Source organism: Chelmon rostratus, chromosome 4 (genome assembly GCF_017976325.1).
Source record: "Chelmon rostratus isolate fCheRos1 chromosome 4, fCheRos1.pri, whole genome shotgun sequence".
Classification (NCBI taxonomy): domain Eukaryota; kingdom Metazoa; phylum Chordata; class Actinopteri; order Chaetodontiformes; family Chaetodontidae; genus Chelmon; species Chelmon rostratus.
Window position 1 is genome coordinate 5,930,994 of NC_055661.1, and position 16,827 is coordinate 5,947,820.

A 16,827-nucleotide genomic window follows, 5' to 3' on the forward strand; every position below is an offset into this window, starting at 1 on the left:
TTGTCGACTAATCTATTGATTATTTTTTCGATTAGTCACAATTAGTCACAATTATCTTCTTTGTTTACAAACACCTATTTTGGGCTTCTGTTTAACCTAACTTGCTTAATAAACCTTCACACGTGTGAAAGTTACCCTGTTATACTCTAACAGCACACGTTTTTAAACAAATATATTAAAATAATGACACATAAAACATGTATCTGTAACAGCTGATATATATTTTGAACACATAATATCACTGTGACCACAACAAAAAATTAACTAATTGCAAGTTTGTATTATTTAATACAAACTTGCAAGTGGTAGTAAACAAAAAATCTTTGTCAACAACTAACTCAAAAAAGCTGCAGTTAACCAGCCTTGCAGGTTGAAGCGACAATAATGTTTAAACAAACTAAGGAGTTGCTTTTACTTAAAGCAATTAAGTCCGTAAAAGTAAAAAAACAAAACAAAAACAAAACATCCATTTTGACAGTTGGCAGTTAAAATACCTGAAACAAATTATCACTGACTTTTTACAGCTTAAATATGGAATTAATATGCTCCAAATCACACAGCTGATAAGTGAAAGATGTTTATAATTCAGTATAAACGCTAGTCTCGACAGGGGCTGAAATTAAGTATGTCAAAGCAGCTTCGCCTGTGATTCATTGATTTCTGCCGTAAAATACGCATTAACATAAGTGAACTAGCGTTCCCTCAGCAAGCTTCTTCCATGATTTTCCGACTGATAGACGTACGACACAAACCTATTATGTACGTGCATCATAGGTGGACGGTTAATTAACCAGTTAGCATTGTCTAGCTGCTTTATGATTTAAATAAATTTGCTAACCTCTACTACAAACTGAATTTACTGCTCATTAGAGACCAGCATGTATAGAACTGGGACCAGAAGGTTACAGTGGAATTACTGTGGAACTGACATTCACTCAATCAGAGTCAGTTTGCTGACTTTTTAACTCACTGCTGCTTGTACTGCTGATGTTCACAAACAATTCTGAAAATAACTGGCACATAAATCAACAATGAAAATAAACCATAGCTGCAAACCCAGTTCTTGTCAGGACTTCCTGATGTGTGCAATCTCAATCTAAAGCACCGCAACATCTCCGTCTCATCGGAACTGTCTGACTCCAGATTCTCTTCAGTGTTGTAACATACAAATTAAAGGGCCATTCATCCAAATGACCAAAGGCAAATTGTCTCACCTCGTCATTCAGAGTTTTGGTTTTATGTGCTGAGGTTCTGAGATATCTGGGTCCGAGATTTGGAAGTGAATGTAATTGGTTCCTCTTTGTGTTTTCACTAGATCTACATTCGACAGTAGAAATGACATGAAATGAGTTTACAGTGACCGTAGATTATCGAGACTAAGCGAAAAATGCTGTTGAGTTTTGAGGGGCATGAATGAATTTCCCTTCGCTTCCACTATAGTGGAGTTATGGCAGAAGCCTCACGGGCAAATATCTCCAATCCTGGGCACATATAAGCAAAAGTGCGTGACCACTTCTTTTGTCATTTGAGTGAACTGACCCATTAAATGTTACCAGCTATGTTTTCGGGAGAGTTTCTATCTGAGAGAAATGGTTCTTTCCATTTCTTTTTTCATCTGTGAGTTCATTCCCTTTGGGGCAGTGAGCACACTATCAAATTTGAGTGGACAGTCCATTAGCTCAAAGCACAGAGGAATAGGATGCTGCTGAGACAGAGATTGTATAGGACTGAATGAGGTTGTGAGCGACTTTGTGGGCTTTCATTTGTGTGTATGTGTTGGCCGTATGTGTGCACAATGAGTACGCAGTGTGTAATCAGCGTGGCACAAGTCTACTGAAACATCAAAGCCAAATGAGTGGAGAGTGTGTGTGTAGGCTTGTTTTCCATATCACATAATCTGGGTGTTTCTAGAACACACAAACATAAGATTGACTTTAATTGGGTGGGTGTGAACTTCTTACTGGAGGGGTTTGAAGTGAGACCGAAGGGGCAGAGCCAAACACTTCTAATACAGAGTGTTGGGAGGGAGTCAACGAGGGCGGGCTGCTTCTCAGAGGATGACAGCAATTACCACAGCTGAAGACCGAAGAAGCTATAATCCGAGTCAGATACTGTAAGTTCATATGCATACAGTATGTCCAATACTCACACTCCCACTCCTACACTCCTACACACCCACAAAGAATACTGCAAATATGGTTCTCAAGTCATGTGAAAGTGCTCGGTGCAGTCATGCCGTGTGTTAGTGACAGACTGACAAACTCCACACACATTTTTCTACTGCTGGAACATCATCTCACACACAGAATATCACAGTTATATCCTGAACCAGAGCAGATTTTACCAGGCAGCCTTGTTTTTCTTACATGAGTGCATTGCATAAACGTGTTTGGTAAGGATGCATTAAAATGGCAAGTGTTTTTTCCTTTAACGTTTCCTCAGCTATAGAATAATGACACCAACAGCTTTTGGATTGGTTCCCTCTAAGCCTCGCTTTCATTATGCAGTGCTGTCTGCCCTCAGGTACACGCTCCTGTTAAACTGCAGGCTCCATTCAAGGCATGAAGGCCGATCGATCTACTTGTTCATATAAAAATCAATGGACAGAAAATATTCCACATATCACTGTTGCTGCACAGTTTCTTTCATTTTGTAAAAACACAAAATAACACGATACCAACCCAGTTCTCTTTTCTCAGCACATACTGCAGAATTTCATTTCATGTGTCTATTACACATTAAATGAATGACTGAACTCAAACTTTCCTCTACTCCACCCTGAAGCCACCTCCTGTTGTAGCTCTTTGGTAGTGTAGTACTCAAACTATGCATATGTCTGCTGTGAAGGACAATGTGCAACTGAAAGATAAAGAACAGTATCAGGAATAACTAATTACTCATAACAGAGACTCCTCCAACACCTTACAGTCATCAACATATCTGTGAACACTGATATATCGGCAATAAGAAAATATCAGCAGAACTGTCAGTGTGGCTCAAATTACAACCATCTGATATTAAAGAAATACAGTATGTCACTCAAATAAAAGCTCCAGTATGATGATTTGAAATCAGTCACGAGAAAGTTGTCACATATATCTAATACATTCAGTCTCACTTTTTAAAAATAAAATAATTGTTGTCATTCATTATTTATAGATAATTGTATCATGACATGAATTGTATAATGAATTATCATAATATATATGAAATCATGACTGTCTCTGATATCCACAGCCCACATGGTGGTCGTGTCTGTGCTACATTTGATTGTAAATGTAATTGTTATTGTTAGAAATACTTCAAAACTGGCATTACGAGCTGAAGTTTTAATCACTGGTCTGTATGCAGGGACCTGCTGTGATGTGATGAAAAATGGCATACGACTATACTGGGGGGTAAGTAAAACATTAAAGAGACCTAAAACTTACTCAGTCCAATCTCACCAAGTTTGGGAAAATCAGTGGACGTTTCTTGCCTAAAATGAGGTTTAATAATAATTGTGTACCTCAAATCTCAAACATCCAGCAGCTCAGATCTGTCAGTTTGATCAGATTGCAGAAATGCATTATCAAATGTACGTACATCGGATGTACGTATCTCGACCTCTAAGAAGCTTCCTTCATCATCTGCCACAATGATTACGGCTCGCACGTGCCATCTGTACATGTGACTAACTGAGTTGCTGAGGATGGAAGAAAAGGTAATCAGATTCACTCACCAAGGCTGGTTAATATGTTGATGTTAATGTGTCAACCCAGATTAAAGGGTAAAAATATCGGTCCTCTTATGATAGCTAGCGAGACAGATACAGTATGTCTGAAATGACTGATCAAACTATTAATAACCATAAGAAACAACAAAGCCTTACAGCCTTTACATTTGGCAAACCTGTGTGAGCTAGGATCTGGACTGATTTTACAAAGCAGAGATCAAACAGAGGTAGATGTGCACATTTGGTTTCCACATGTGGACCTTTTCCTGGCATAAAAGCCAAACTGCCCAGACTCATCACCTGAGGTACTCTCAACACCCCCTTCTCCTACTTTCAAAGCAAAAACCATAGACGCCACAGCTGCGCAGCACATCATTCCTTGTGGATGAAGCGACTATATTTTAAGGTCTGTTTGTGTGGAGCTATTCTACGCCAATAAAACTTTGAGTCAACAAGTCAACAGCTGGAGAGCGGGCAGAAAAATGCGCAATGATCTGATATTAAGTTATTTAGCACTCTGGACATGGCTGTGATGCTGTTTTACCTCTCCAAGGTCATTGCTCCCAGCCCTGCAGGTCCAGCTCTGAAGTATGCGGCCTCAAGTAGTGGGTGTGGGTCTAAGTGTGTATGAGTGTGTATGTTTTTTTTTTTCCCCCAAACTGGACGACTGCCTCGCGTGCATGTGTATGTTTGTGTTTGCCGATAACTTTGTGAGCGCAGCTAAAAAAAGGTGTTCAGGCTGCCGGTTTGATGTGTGTGGGTGGGTATATTTGCTTGATCCAGGGGATTCAGACACACTCCTGAGTGAGCTGGTCTGCTCGGTTTGTCCTGAGGCTAAAATGCACACACACACGCGCACACACACCGTCTGTGTGTTAAGACACAGAGCAGAGAGGTGTACACCTGGAAATGAGTGTTCTCTGTTGTTTTTGTGTTTACAGTAATACCTCCTGCAGCAGCCAACATTTTGTTTGCAGACTGTGTTTATTATTGTCACGGACAAGTGGGCATTGCATTAACTGGCTCGCATGCAGACGTATGGGAAAGCCACACACTCATCACTCATTATTGACTTCAATTTATAAAGACCAACGCTGCCAACAGTTGCTAGTTATAAATTAATTCTCAGTTGCAGAGCCTTGCTAGCTTATTACTAAACTAGCAATACAACAAATCATTTTTATTTTGTTTTGACAGTGTGGCTATGAGATGCTTCAAAAGATACAAAAACATGGATTTCACAGGCTAAATGGGAGACTCAAAAGGTAGGTGTGGGATACAACAATAGGAGGATCTGCTGTTTGTATCTATGACTATAAAAACCTTCATTTACACTCCATCTGAGCTGCAATGTTTACCTCCCTTGTTCCTCTAAAATGCAAATGAGTTTTGAAGACAGGACACAATGAGACAAGTGATCCAAAAGTGGCATTTTTGGTCAGACCTGTATCTTAAAAATTGTTTATCTGCCACTAATCTGCAACAGAAAATGTAATTTTAAAGACACTTAATGTCGCCCTGACATTTTACCAACACAGCAGGGTAAACTTTACATCTGCAAAGTCACAAAATGTTCGCAATATACGCAATGCAAGCCAGTCGTAACGTCGTAACTAAAGCACAACTATTTAGGCACGTTTGGGAAAAATCAATGTGCAAAAAATGTTAGAGATAAAACGGAGACAGGGTTATTTTTGCTGGCCGACAGAGAAGTAGGCTGAGCTCTGTCATGGTGCAACTTGGCTTTCTTCCCTTGACAATATAGCAAGGTCGTGTTCGGTAAGGACATTACACTTTAGAAAATGTCCATTGAAGGACATTGTAATTGGGTGGCAATGTGGCTCAATTAATCAGACATGTATCCGTTTAGAGGAACAATCCCCCCTGTCTGTGGCTGATTCCAGGTTGGTGTCTCCAGTCACTCATACTGACTCAGGCTCTATAAAGCAGCTCCACAGCTTCACTCACTAGTTCAGTTTATATCCAAATGACAAAACATTTCACATCACTGCAAAGATCATTTGACAGTTGTTTTTTTTTTTCTTAATAAAGCAGGTTTTACAGTATGTTTTACCTGACTGCACTAACGACTACTTACTGTGCGATATTCATTATGTGTAATGAAGGAAAAACAAATAGATGTCGAGGCTTGATTTAAACATCCAATTCACAGAGTGGAGTATCTGATGACTCGTGACCATCCAGTGTTTCTCTAGACGTATGTCAGAGTAATAAGAAACAGATGGTGTGTGTAGCCAAGGAGACATTTCCTCTGGTGTATAATTGAATCTCATCGATGGTGTAAATTGTGGCAGAATAGACCTTCTCTACAGCAGATTTGGTCTTTAATTGTTAGAGATATGATCACTCTAATGGAAAATGTACAGAAGAGATCAGCGGATGGTGGTTCACTTTTTCCATCTCTCTCTTCAAAGGTCCTCACCAGTCTTTTCAGCAGAGGTTATAAAAAGATCTCCCAAGGATGCTGAAAACTGCTTTACATTGTTTGACAAGCCAGTGTTCAGCCGACATTCATGTGTGAATCATTTTGAGGGACAGCTTCAAGTAGTTCTATACAAGATGGACAAACAAATGTTCTTTGAACATTACCACTCATATTCAGAATGACTGTTGTTTATGAGGAGGTTTGATTTAGCAGTAAGCTGGAGAAGATTGCTGTAATTGTGCACCACTGACGGGGTCATGTCTACTCACAGGCTGCATGTGGCTGCGAATGACAAAAATTATGCGTGCATTCAAACAAAGCCCTAATCAAGAGCACACGTGATGCTCCAATTCAAGCTAAAGAGCAGCCGTGAGCATCACTGACAGCAACAGAGTGCGACAGCTCAAACATTCAGCAGAGTTGCATCCTTCTGTGCCATGCAACATTAAAGGTGCTTTGAGACAGCTAACACTTGGCACCGTGGCCGCCGCCTGGTGACATCTGTGTTCTGACAAGTTGAAAAAGTGGAACTGTTATAAACTCTGACGGCAGCGGGAAAGAGCCTTGAGAGTTCACAAGAGCAGCAGCCATCCCTCCTTCCCCTCGTCTGACACTGCGTTTACATTGCTAGCAATGGAGGCGGTGGCAGCAACCGCTTACTGTCTGAAAGCACCTTTAGATGGTGAAATGTTTGGAGAATTTGACATTCTCGTTTGTGGAAAACAGCCCTGGAAAGACTGCAAGATTACTTAGAGCGGTGGTTTTCAACCTGGTAGTCCAGACCCCAAATAAATCTCAAGGTTCACATCAATACTGTCAATACTGTAGTATCTTGTATATGTATATTCACATCTTCAGTTCTCAAAAACACCTTTCAGATTAAAACAATCTGACAAGGCAAATGTGCACTTTGGCTGAAATGCTCTCAACTCACGTCCACTCTAAGGCCACAATCTGTGACCTGGGGTCACAAGCGACATTTTATAGTCACTTTCACAAGCTAAAAAGTTTGGGATCTATTAGAGGACTATCAATGTGTTGACAAAGCACAGGCTATAGCTCAGGCTGAGACTGTCTGAGGTATCATTTTTCATCACACTTTGCAAAAAGAGAGAATTATCACATAACCTATGGCAACACCATAATCTACAACAGCTCCACTCTTTAGCAGTGACATAATATGAGTGAGTCACTCAACACTTATCAGCGCTGGAGCTCAGTGTAGGCACAAAGCAGACAACAGACCAACATAATGACAAAGCCCTTCAATTCAGGTGGTATCCAGTAAACAATAGTGAAACCCACCAGTGCAAAAGAGAACTTGTCATCACCTGCCCTTTTCATCTTGGAGCGTTTGTCACTCAGGTGGAGAGCAGACACGGTTAAGAATTTGACATTGCTGCTTTTTCACAAAGCTTAGAAAGTTCCCCCTAACTCAACAACTCACAAAACTCTGCGATTTCCTTATTACAGCCATTAACACAATATTCAGTTCAAGGGAAGCTGTGGTGCCGGATTAATTGGCTGAAAAATAACATGTGTAGTATGTTACATTACTCATTTGGCTCTGTTTAATATCTTTTCATATTGAATTTGTTGTCTTATGTACTTTGTAACTTAGCTCTTGAAAAGTTCTTTCTGATTTGTCTGATCATTGTTGTCGGGAGCAGCGATGACAGCAGTGGTGTTCAGATGGGAGGTGGAGACAGCTACATCTACAGCAGCCTCAGCTGACAGCGATTTGACATTGTTTGAGCAGGTATAGTGGTGACAGTATAAATGTTTTTACAGCTGTAGAGCAGCATGGGACTGTGCATGATGTTGAAAAGCTGTCTTCTAGTTTGCTTCTCCATGTCCATGTGGACTGTTTTAGAGGATAGTATGTGAATCATTCAAGTGTGTGTGCGCACTTGTGACTGTGTGAATGAAGATGTATGAGTGTAGCTGTGTCTGTCTGCGTGCACGTGTTTCTGAGAAGCCAGACGTGATCACTATACGTGGCTTCCATTTTCGTTTGTTATTAATGTACACATTATCCTGTAATTAAAATAGTTACAGGATAATGTGTAATTTTCATTATGTACAAAGCAGTGTCAGTCGTTTTAATGGTATTTAAAATACAATTATTGAAGAATTGCGCTTAAATTAAATTGTGTATCCTTACTTTTAGACTAGTCAACTAGTCTAAGTTTAAACTTCCATTTAAACGTCAGGAAAAGAGTGAAGATATCTTGTCTCTTTGTAAATGGGCTACATCAGATTTACGGTCGTGTTTACAAGTAAATGTATAAATGCAATTGAGTGCTATCTCTGCCGTGCCGCCGCTGATGCTGCACATGAGGAGGTGGACAGCCTCGCTGGCAGCGAGCCAGCAACTCCGGCTAGAAAGCAGCTGAAGAAAAGGAATGCACAGAAGAAATGCAAAGCGCTCAGCTAAATCCTCCCGATGCTTTAGACATGCAGCGTCGAGCCGCTGTGAATCGAAAAACCACTCACAGGAGCGTTTAAAACAGCTGAGGGTCTTTGATGTGCATTTTGCTCCCTGCGTTTCAAAAGCAAATTGTACACATGTATCACTTAGGCTCACGGAGCGCATTAATTCAGAAGCATCAACAAAACCATGTTTTCTCACATTGAGATTTCCAGCGGCCTTTACTCATTTGCACTTAAACGATATGAAGCTGATACACGTGCTAAACCTTTCCCATATTTACATTTACACATTAATTTCACTTCTCCTTTGTAACTAGACAGCACGCTGCATGGGGTCACTTTTGAAATATAATCCTGCTATGCGATGCATGAGCTGAGAGATATGAACTGCTATCCTTGCATATTGATAACAAATTAATTTCCATCATCATAACTTTGAAAGCGGCCAAGGACATAGATATCACAGATTGTCCCTACTGTTTGGCTATGACGTGACCTGTGGGAAGCGCACAGCTGAAACATAACATGTATTCATATAAGAATGTGGCCGATTATTAATTCAATTTAATCAGTCAAGGCCACCAGAGGGTACGATGACTGATAATAGGACACGGTCCAGAGACTGCGACTCTCATCTGGTATGATGAGGGTTTTCCACAGTTGTTCTCAGCAGCAGTGAGCTTTTGGGTACTGACACCCTGTTCTGAGTTGAAATCGGTTCCAAAATTTATAAGGAGGAAGCTTAAACTTTCTATGAGTCGGCATGAGTTCAGATTTTTTCAAGGTCAGCTTGATCTCAGAATGATACAACAGCCACATACCATATGTGCTGTTTGCTGAAAGAATTATGGGTATTCTCAAAGTCTTTTTAGCACAGCGTTTCATTGCTGAGTTGCAGCTGACAGACACTGCAAGTCCTGGCAGCCACATCTGCAGTGATGACACGCTATCAAGAAACCTAAACAAAGGAGAATGTACGTATGGATGGTTACATTTGTATGTGGATACAAAAGAGGAAAAATGGAGGGCAGTCACGAACATGTGCTAACTCAGAGTCAGCTCTTCACATTTGTATGACTACAACATGCATCCCTCTGCCGCGACTCAACGAGGAAACACTGTGACTGCCAATCTGACAACTGACAATCAATCTCTCAATGTGCCTACAGCATGTGAGTGGTGCATGAAGACAGACTTGAAAATCTGTAACTACCCTTTAATTACCATGCACTTTTATTATGTCCACTGATACAGACTCCTCACTGATTACACATATCTCAATGCACTGCATGCCACAAAACTGCAGCTAAAAACTGCTGAAAACTTCTTCACACACCTAAGTCTAAAAGTCTAAGACTGACACAACCAAACTAGACCTAAATTCAAAGGGGTTTATTGTTTACATTTGCACATATAATAAGCCAATAATTGTAACCAGGAATTACTAGTAACTAGAATCAATACGGGGAACCTAAAAGCTAAAATACCCAAGCCTCCACTGACATCAGATGAGCTGAGGCACTTCTATGAAAGGGTCTTGAGTAAGGCTACTGTTTGGGCCATTATCTTGGAAGCTGAAGACAAAAACCAAGATGTCTTCGGTCTTCTGTCAGACTCAGCTCAGATGACAGTGGCTGATCGGTGAGGCTGACCCACCGTACTCTGCTGTACATCCCACACCTCGTGCCACCCAGCCTCCTCCTGTGGGGAAACTTTGTGCCTGTAATAACAAACTCTGCGCGCGAGGCTCAGATGAGCGGGACAAGCTAAGGCATCTCCAACCAAACAAAATCTTTCAGAATTTCTAAGCTCAGAGATGCTTACACAAACAGCCGGGCAAAATCCATCTTTCTGACAGAATCATTTCCAAAGCCTGAAGCCCCAACTGGGTTCCTGGATGCACTTCTGAGCTGTGCCCGCCTGGGAGTGAGTGTGAGTCTGTGAGTGTGTGTGTGTGTGTGTGTGTGTGTGTGTGTGGGTGTGTGTGTGTGTGTGTGTGTGCATGGGGCAGGGTAGGGAGAAGGAGAGGATCAAATATGACTCATTCAGCACAGAGTATGAACCGTGTGTGCAGCGGCTCTATAGAATGTGAGTGTTCGAACTAGTTGAGTCATGCATCCTTGACTGTTTGACCTAACAGACAGACAAGCAGACATATTAAACTCCGTCTGACCAACCAATTCACACAAGCTGCCTCTCAGCACGGTGTGATTCTGTGTGTGTGTGTGTGTGTGTGTGTGTGTGTGTGTGTAGCATGCCTGTACTGCCGAAAACAGACAGCAGTATGAGTCCTCATCGAAGGATTATACCCCTGGTGCAAATGGACTGAATGAACTGGACCGAAGGTGGAACTGACATGTCACATCTCAGTAACATCCACTTGCTGCCTGCTCGTACCGATCTGTGAAGTTGTGGACCTGTGCATTACAGAGCGTACAGAGGTGGATGTGGATAGTATAGTTTAGCCTGGAAGAAGAGGGGCAACTGCTAGCCTGGCTCTGTTCCAAGTAAAAAAAAAGCCTATCAATACTAGGGCCACACAAGTAATCGAAACATTATCAATACCACAATATAACAAAGTGCAATACCTAAATCGCAGGAGCTGCAACTTTTTGGTATGAGTCAGCCTCCTCACTTTTGGTGAGATACTTATATAAACTGTCAGGTACTCTCCTTCTTTTCCATCTTCTTCTCCTCCATATCCTTACATTGGCAGGTGCCGCTCGAGTGAATGACTTCTCATCTCTAGACTTCTCTAGGTTTTACAGCTAATGCTCTACATGCTGCCACCTGCGTTACCGGAGGGAATAGACATCAACTAGGCCCGGAAGGTTTTGCCTCCCATCCACGCTGCAGAAAATATTTATATGGGAGCAAAGTGGGAGAGGAGGGTAAAATATGGGAGAATCCTGGTTGATAGAGCTGTATTGTTCAGCTCTAATCAACAAACTCAAGCAAAACAAAATCTAAACTAATGTTGTGTTTTGTCTGTTTAACCCATATAAACAGGCATTCATCAGCACAAAAGACATTTGGCAGCATTCAAGACTTGTGATTAGTGTCCTTTAACCTAAGTTTTATTAATATTATTAAATACTATTCTGGAGTCCTAATTCTAAGATTGACCAATTTAATTCTCTGGACAAAACCTATTATTTATATCCTGTTTTCATCAGTGACCTCAAGCTATTACAGAAGGGTTTCTAAAGATGGGTTTCTAAGATACGCTGAATAAGCAGACACACCTAAACCAGATCAGTCCTAGATCTTAACTATTCAGCAGACTGAGGACGTCATGCTACCGACCGATGGCACGGTAATGACGCTGCCACCCCCTCCACCCAAACCTAACCACCTCTACCACCACAGAGGATAAGGAAGGGTGCGGTCACAGTGCTTTGATCGCAACCATTTGGAGCAAATGAGGTGCCACCATGAAACTGCTCGGGTTGTTGTAAGATGTGGATGAAACACCACACTGTGAATTTGACAGCAGAAGCAGATGACGATACCTTGTATAAGAACAGTATTGGCTTGTTTAAAGGGTCAAATAAATGATGAGTGGAGGTGATTCTATGGTGATTTTCATGGTTGGGCAATGAACAGTGGAGATAACAATGTTCCAAAATATCAGGGATGTGTGTGATGTGTGATTTAATACATTATTAAAATTATTGTTGCAGAGTGCCTTTATTCCATCTTCTGCTAAATTGCCTGTTCTCAAACAGCAATATATATATATAAAAAAACTGACTGTATTGTTTAGCTATGGCCAAAAAACTCATCTCTGCCATGTTATCAGTGGTCCTCTCACATATATCGTAATCATGCATCATTTATTTTTGTCTGAACCTTTGTGCTGCTTTGTTCTGCAGTCAGTAAAAGTTATCAACAACAAGCTACAATATCCTTCTTCCTCCAAAATGTCAACGCCTGCAGTGACAGAGACAAAAGATCCTCATTTCCTGAGCCACCACAGAGGATTTAATCAAGTTTGGATTAAAATTCGTTTGGAAAAGGCCCAATGAGCCAGAGGACTGAAGTCTTTTCAATGTGAATTAAAAACTAAATAAATCAGCATTTCAGGTTGGGCTAAAGAAATTAAATATTATGTACAAAAAGGACCTTGTGGCCAGCTGACCTGTAAATGGGATCCTGCATCACCATCATCTTGCTCTCATCCCACGTCCACTCCTTCTTCTGTGGAAACAAACAAAATACAAAATGTAAGCTTTTCAATGCATGAAGCTGCGGACTGGAGGAAGGAGAAATGCCTTCATTGGGCAGTGAAGCATTACCCGAAAAACAGCAAAAACATTAGAGAAGTGCATTTTGTTCTTGGTATCAGTGAACTGCATCAGAATATTAGCGTAGATTTACACTCTACACTGCATTTATTGACAGTTTTCCTTTTCCTTTAGTCTGCTTGAGTTAAATCTAGCTTCCAGTTTAATGTGACAATGAAAATGTCACACACAAGAATTATTCATATTGATTTCCATCTCCACAGACCTTTGTTGACTCAATCATTCAATCAGTCCCCTCTCCAGTCTTTCATTGGCTCTGACGTACTCAGAGATGTAAATAGATCATGACCGTCACACTTGACATTTCAGCTTTCTGGCCAGGGAGCCAAATGACAAAAGAAAACAGGTGGAGTCAAAACATCCTCCTATCGACTGACCTTTCATTCCAGCCAGCCAATTAATTTGACACTCAGCTTTCGATAATGGTTTTAATATTTCACCCCCACCACCACACAGGAAGGCAGTCACTCAAACCACTTTGATCACATCTCCTCTCTCATTTTTCTCACTTCGTCTTTGTTTCTAGGCACGAAAAGTTGAGTTGGTTGAACGCTTACCTGGACCCAGAATGAAGTACACATGGGCACTCAGAGCTGATCTTAACAGACCGGAGGATGAAGGAGTTGCAAAGTGAAGGGAATCGTGGGTTCTTTTATGTCCCTTGCTGTGAAATCCTATTTAAGTTCTTTAGTTTTATGATATATTCGCTGTTTTTCAACATACAATGATAGGTCTACATACTTACCATTGGTTTTAATTAGGTCAACTTGGCAGAAGACCAGAACTACAATACCCACAAACCTCAGCCACTGTGGCTCTGAAGAAGAAGGTAGAAGTGAAAATGAGAGAGTCACGTTGGAAAAAGCATTCAAAATGTATTCTATGAACAGCTGAGTTGAGACTATAGTTTGCTGATGTAGTCAGTCGATGCTGATCATTTAATTAATATCAGTTATTAGTAATCTAACCCTTTTCTGGTAACGTAGAGGTTAGACCTTTACTACACCAACTTTAAGAGTCTATAAAAACAGATCTGAAATCAGATTTAAGAGCTGCACATATCAGCTATCAGGCAGGTCTGATACCCAAACATCAGATACAGTAATACTATGCAATCACAGGAATATTTTACAATCTCCAAATGATGTACCATCCACACACACTACTGTTCACACAAAATAGAACGTGGATACAAAGACAGGCACGCATATCTATATAACTGAGCATTTATATCGATGTAATAAATAGGCTGTCCCTGAGAGGACCGCTACGGCAAGTCAATTAAAGCTTCTGTTAATGAGACACTAATGTATATCTGCAACGTATAGCTGCCTGTAAGAACAAGTCAAGGTCAACGCAACTCCCACTGTTCCAGCCACACCATTGAGAAATCCTTCATACTCAAATCTGCACAGTAGCTGATTAGCAGAATGCATACAGAGTAGTAGTTACAGTCTTTCATGACTGTTTGTCCAACTGTACAACAAATGCCAATGTTTTTTAAAATGTCAGGTTAGATTAATTTAAAATCATTACATTTAACATTTTTAGCAGACACTAGTGAAAACTTTGACCCCACACTCAATGCAAAAAGATCAGGAAGTCGTAAGAAGTCCATTCATTTCCTATTGTGCTGAGAAATCAGAGAAATTTGACTTCTGAGTGGATGTTATTAAATTAGCTGAGAAAATCTTGCCATGGAGGCCTTATCACAACCACCGGTGGTCAACAGCCAATCAGATTTTTGAGCCACCTTGTCTCCCTATTGACATGTAGACAGGTCGACAGATAAAACAATTCAGTAAGAGTCTCTGGCCCTTGCACATATTATCTGTCTGAACAGAGCTACAGTTTCAACACAAAATGATAGTTGACAGTTTCTACTGTTATATTAAATATTAAATTCATTTCAGAGGACTCTGTCCAGCAGCACTGAACCTTGAAGAACAGTGAATGGTTCTGTCTGGATAAATGAACTGAGATGAAAAAATGAGCGCTGGTAAGGAGAGAGGACGGCACGACCAAATTAACTTCCCTTTGTTCCCATCCGCTGGTTTTCCACCTGTCAGACTCTGGGCGATTCTCGGCAGGTGAAGTCGACTGCAGCCTGTCCCTGTGGATTACAGCTGTCAGCCTCACCACACCTGGAAACACAGATCCACTTGTCTCCTGTCTCAGCACTCCCCGCTCCAGTTTCATCAAGTTTATTCTTCTCTTTTCTCATCTTTTAACTCCCTCCTCTCTTTACTCTTCAGCATCTGTCCCTATGTTCTTCTTCATCTTCTCTCATACTATTAAGTCCTCTCATTCCTCTCTCCTCTTACCCCTGTCTGCCCTCTTAATTAAGACGTGGATCGATCCTCACCTCCTGCCACATACAGGATACAGGAAATGGATCTGGGCTGGTTCTTTGAAGTGTCTGACCCAACATCTTGCATTTCAGCACCAAACACCCCCCATGACACATTCTGCTCTTATACACAAGGGTGTTTAGCTGGCTGTAATATACAACAGCATCATTAACGTGCCATCATTTTTACACCTACGCAAAAGAGTAGTAATTGTAAATGTGTCTCGGTATTGACAGACTAAGAAGAGTACTGACTGATCCCTAATTCATCTGCAGCTGCAGTTTGTGCTTCCTGAGATCACAGATCTGTGGGCAGCTGATGAGATACATGGCAGGGACAGACCAAGCAAAGTGGAATCCGCACACCGTTCACTGGACTACAGTGGCTTCATCTCTTGTAATTGGAGTTAATGATAAACACAAATCGTATCAGCGTGCAGAGTCTTTTTTTTTTTTTTTTTTTCCAGTCGATTCCTTCTCTTAATGGATGCACAGCAAAACAGCCAGAGTGAGCCAGCCTCCTGGAGTCATGACAATACTTTCTGGGCAAAAATGTTCACGTTGTAATCACACAATTTTAAGGATGAAGACATTTTACACATTGTGCACGCACAGAAAAATTGTAATTAATTGACTTCATTTGATGGATCACTTGGACGTACCAGCTCATTGACTTAATTTGCTCCAAGACAGACTCATAGAGCAGCACAGCACACTGCACAAAAAGACTTAGTAGCCTGTAATAAAACTGACATTGTCTATTGATTGTCTATTGCTATTGATTTGAAATATGACCAAAGCACAGTAAATACACCCAAGATCCTTCTTTTCCAAGTCAGAAATAAAGCTCAAGTAAAAAGGTCACTCACTTTTTTCTTTTTCCTCAAGCTGACTTTCACGCCGTCTACAGACACCACGATGTTGACTTTTTTCTTCTTGATGTTTTTCACCTTGAACTCATACTGCAGAGAGAAGACAGACAGACAGAGATGTATTAATATTTTGGGGGATTAAGGTAAACAGTGACTGTTACAGCCTCTCAAATATTTGAAAATGGATCAGTCCGGTCATGTCTGGAGGCAATATATTTAGATATACAGCTAGAAGTCAGAAAACAGCATTGAATATGAAGAAATGAAGGGTTTGTTCATACATTTTGTTCATCATTTAAAACACAGTTGCATGGGGGCCATCGAGGGCCACGACATTCTCTACACCACATCACAAAGTGAGCTGTGACGAAGTAAGAAATGGAGACTCGCTGTAGCCTGAGATTGAAATTGTGACAGCATGAAACAAAAATACTAAAAACATGAATTTGAAAACTGGTTTCTGCTCATTTTACTTTGATGTGATACCATCTTCACATCCCTGTAGTCAGACGCCATGCGTGAAACCTTTCAACAGCATTGCAGAAACATGTTTTTTTCCTATTGTCAAATCAGGACTTACTTCTTACATGCATCAGAGTTTAATTTTGCCTTAATTCAAACCAAAAACTATTTTCCTTAACAAAATACTGTATTACATTAACAATATTCTGAGTAATTCAAGATGGACTTTGGTTCATAGGTCA

The 16,827-nt window shown here is 40.7% G+C and overlaps 1 protein-coding gene across 1 annotated transcript in view; it reads right to left on the reverse strand.

Moving 5' to 3' along the window:
* The window catches only part of LOC121605365 (carboxyl-terminal PDZ ligand of neuronal nitric oxide synthase protein-like), a 177,660-nt gene that overhangs the window by 98,193 nt on the left and 62,640 nt on the right, over positions 1-16,827 (reverse strand). The window contains exons 3-4 of the mRNA XM_041935249.1: positions 16,121-16,213; positions 12,736-12,794 (exon numbers count right to left, since the gene is read on the reverse strand). Coding sequence (XP_041791183.1) covers positions 12,736-12,794; positions 16,121-16,213 — 152 coding nt within the window. The remainder of the gene's footprint in view (positions 1-12,735; positions 12,795-16,120; positions 16,214-16,827) is intronic.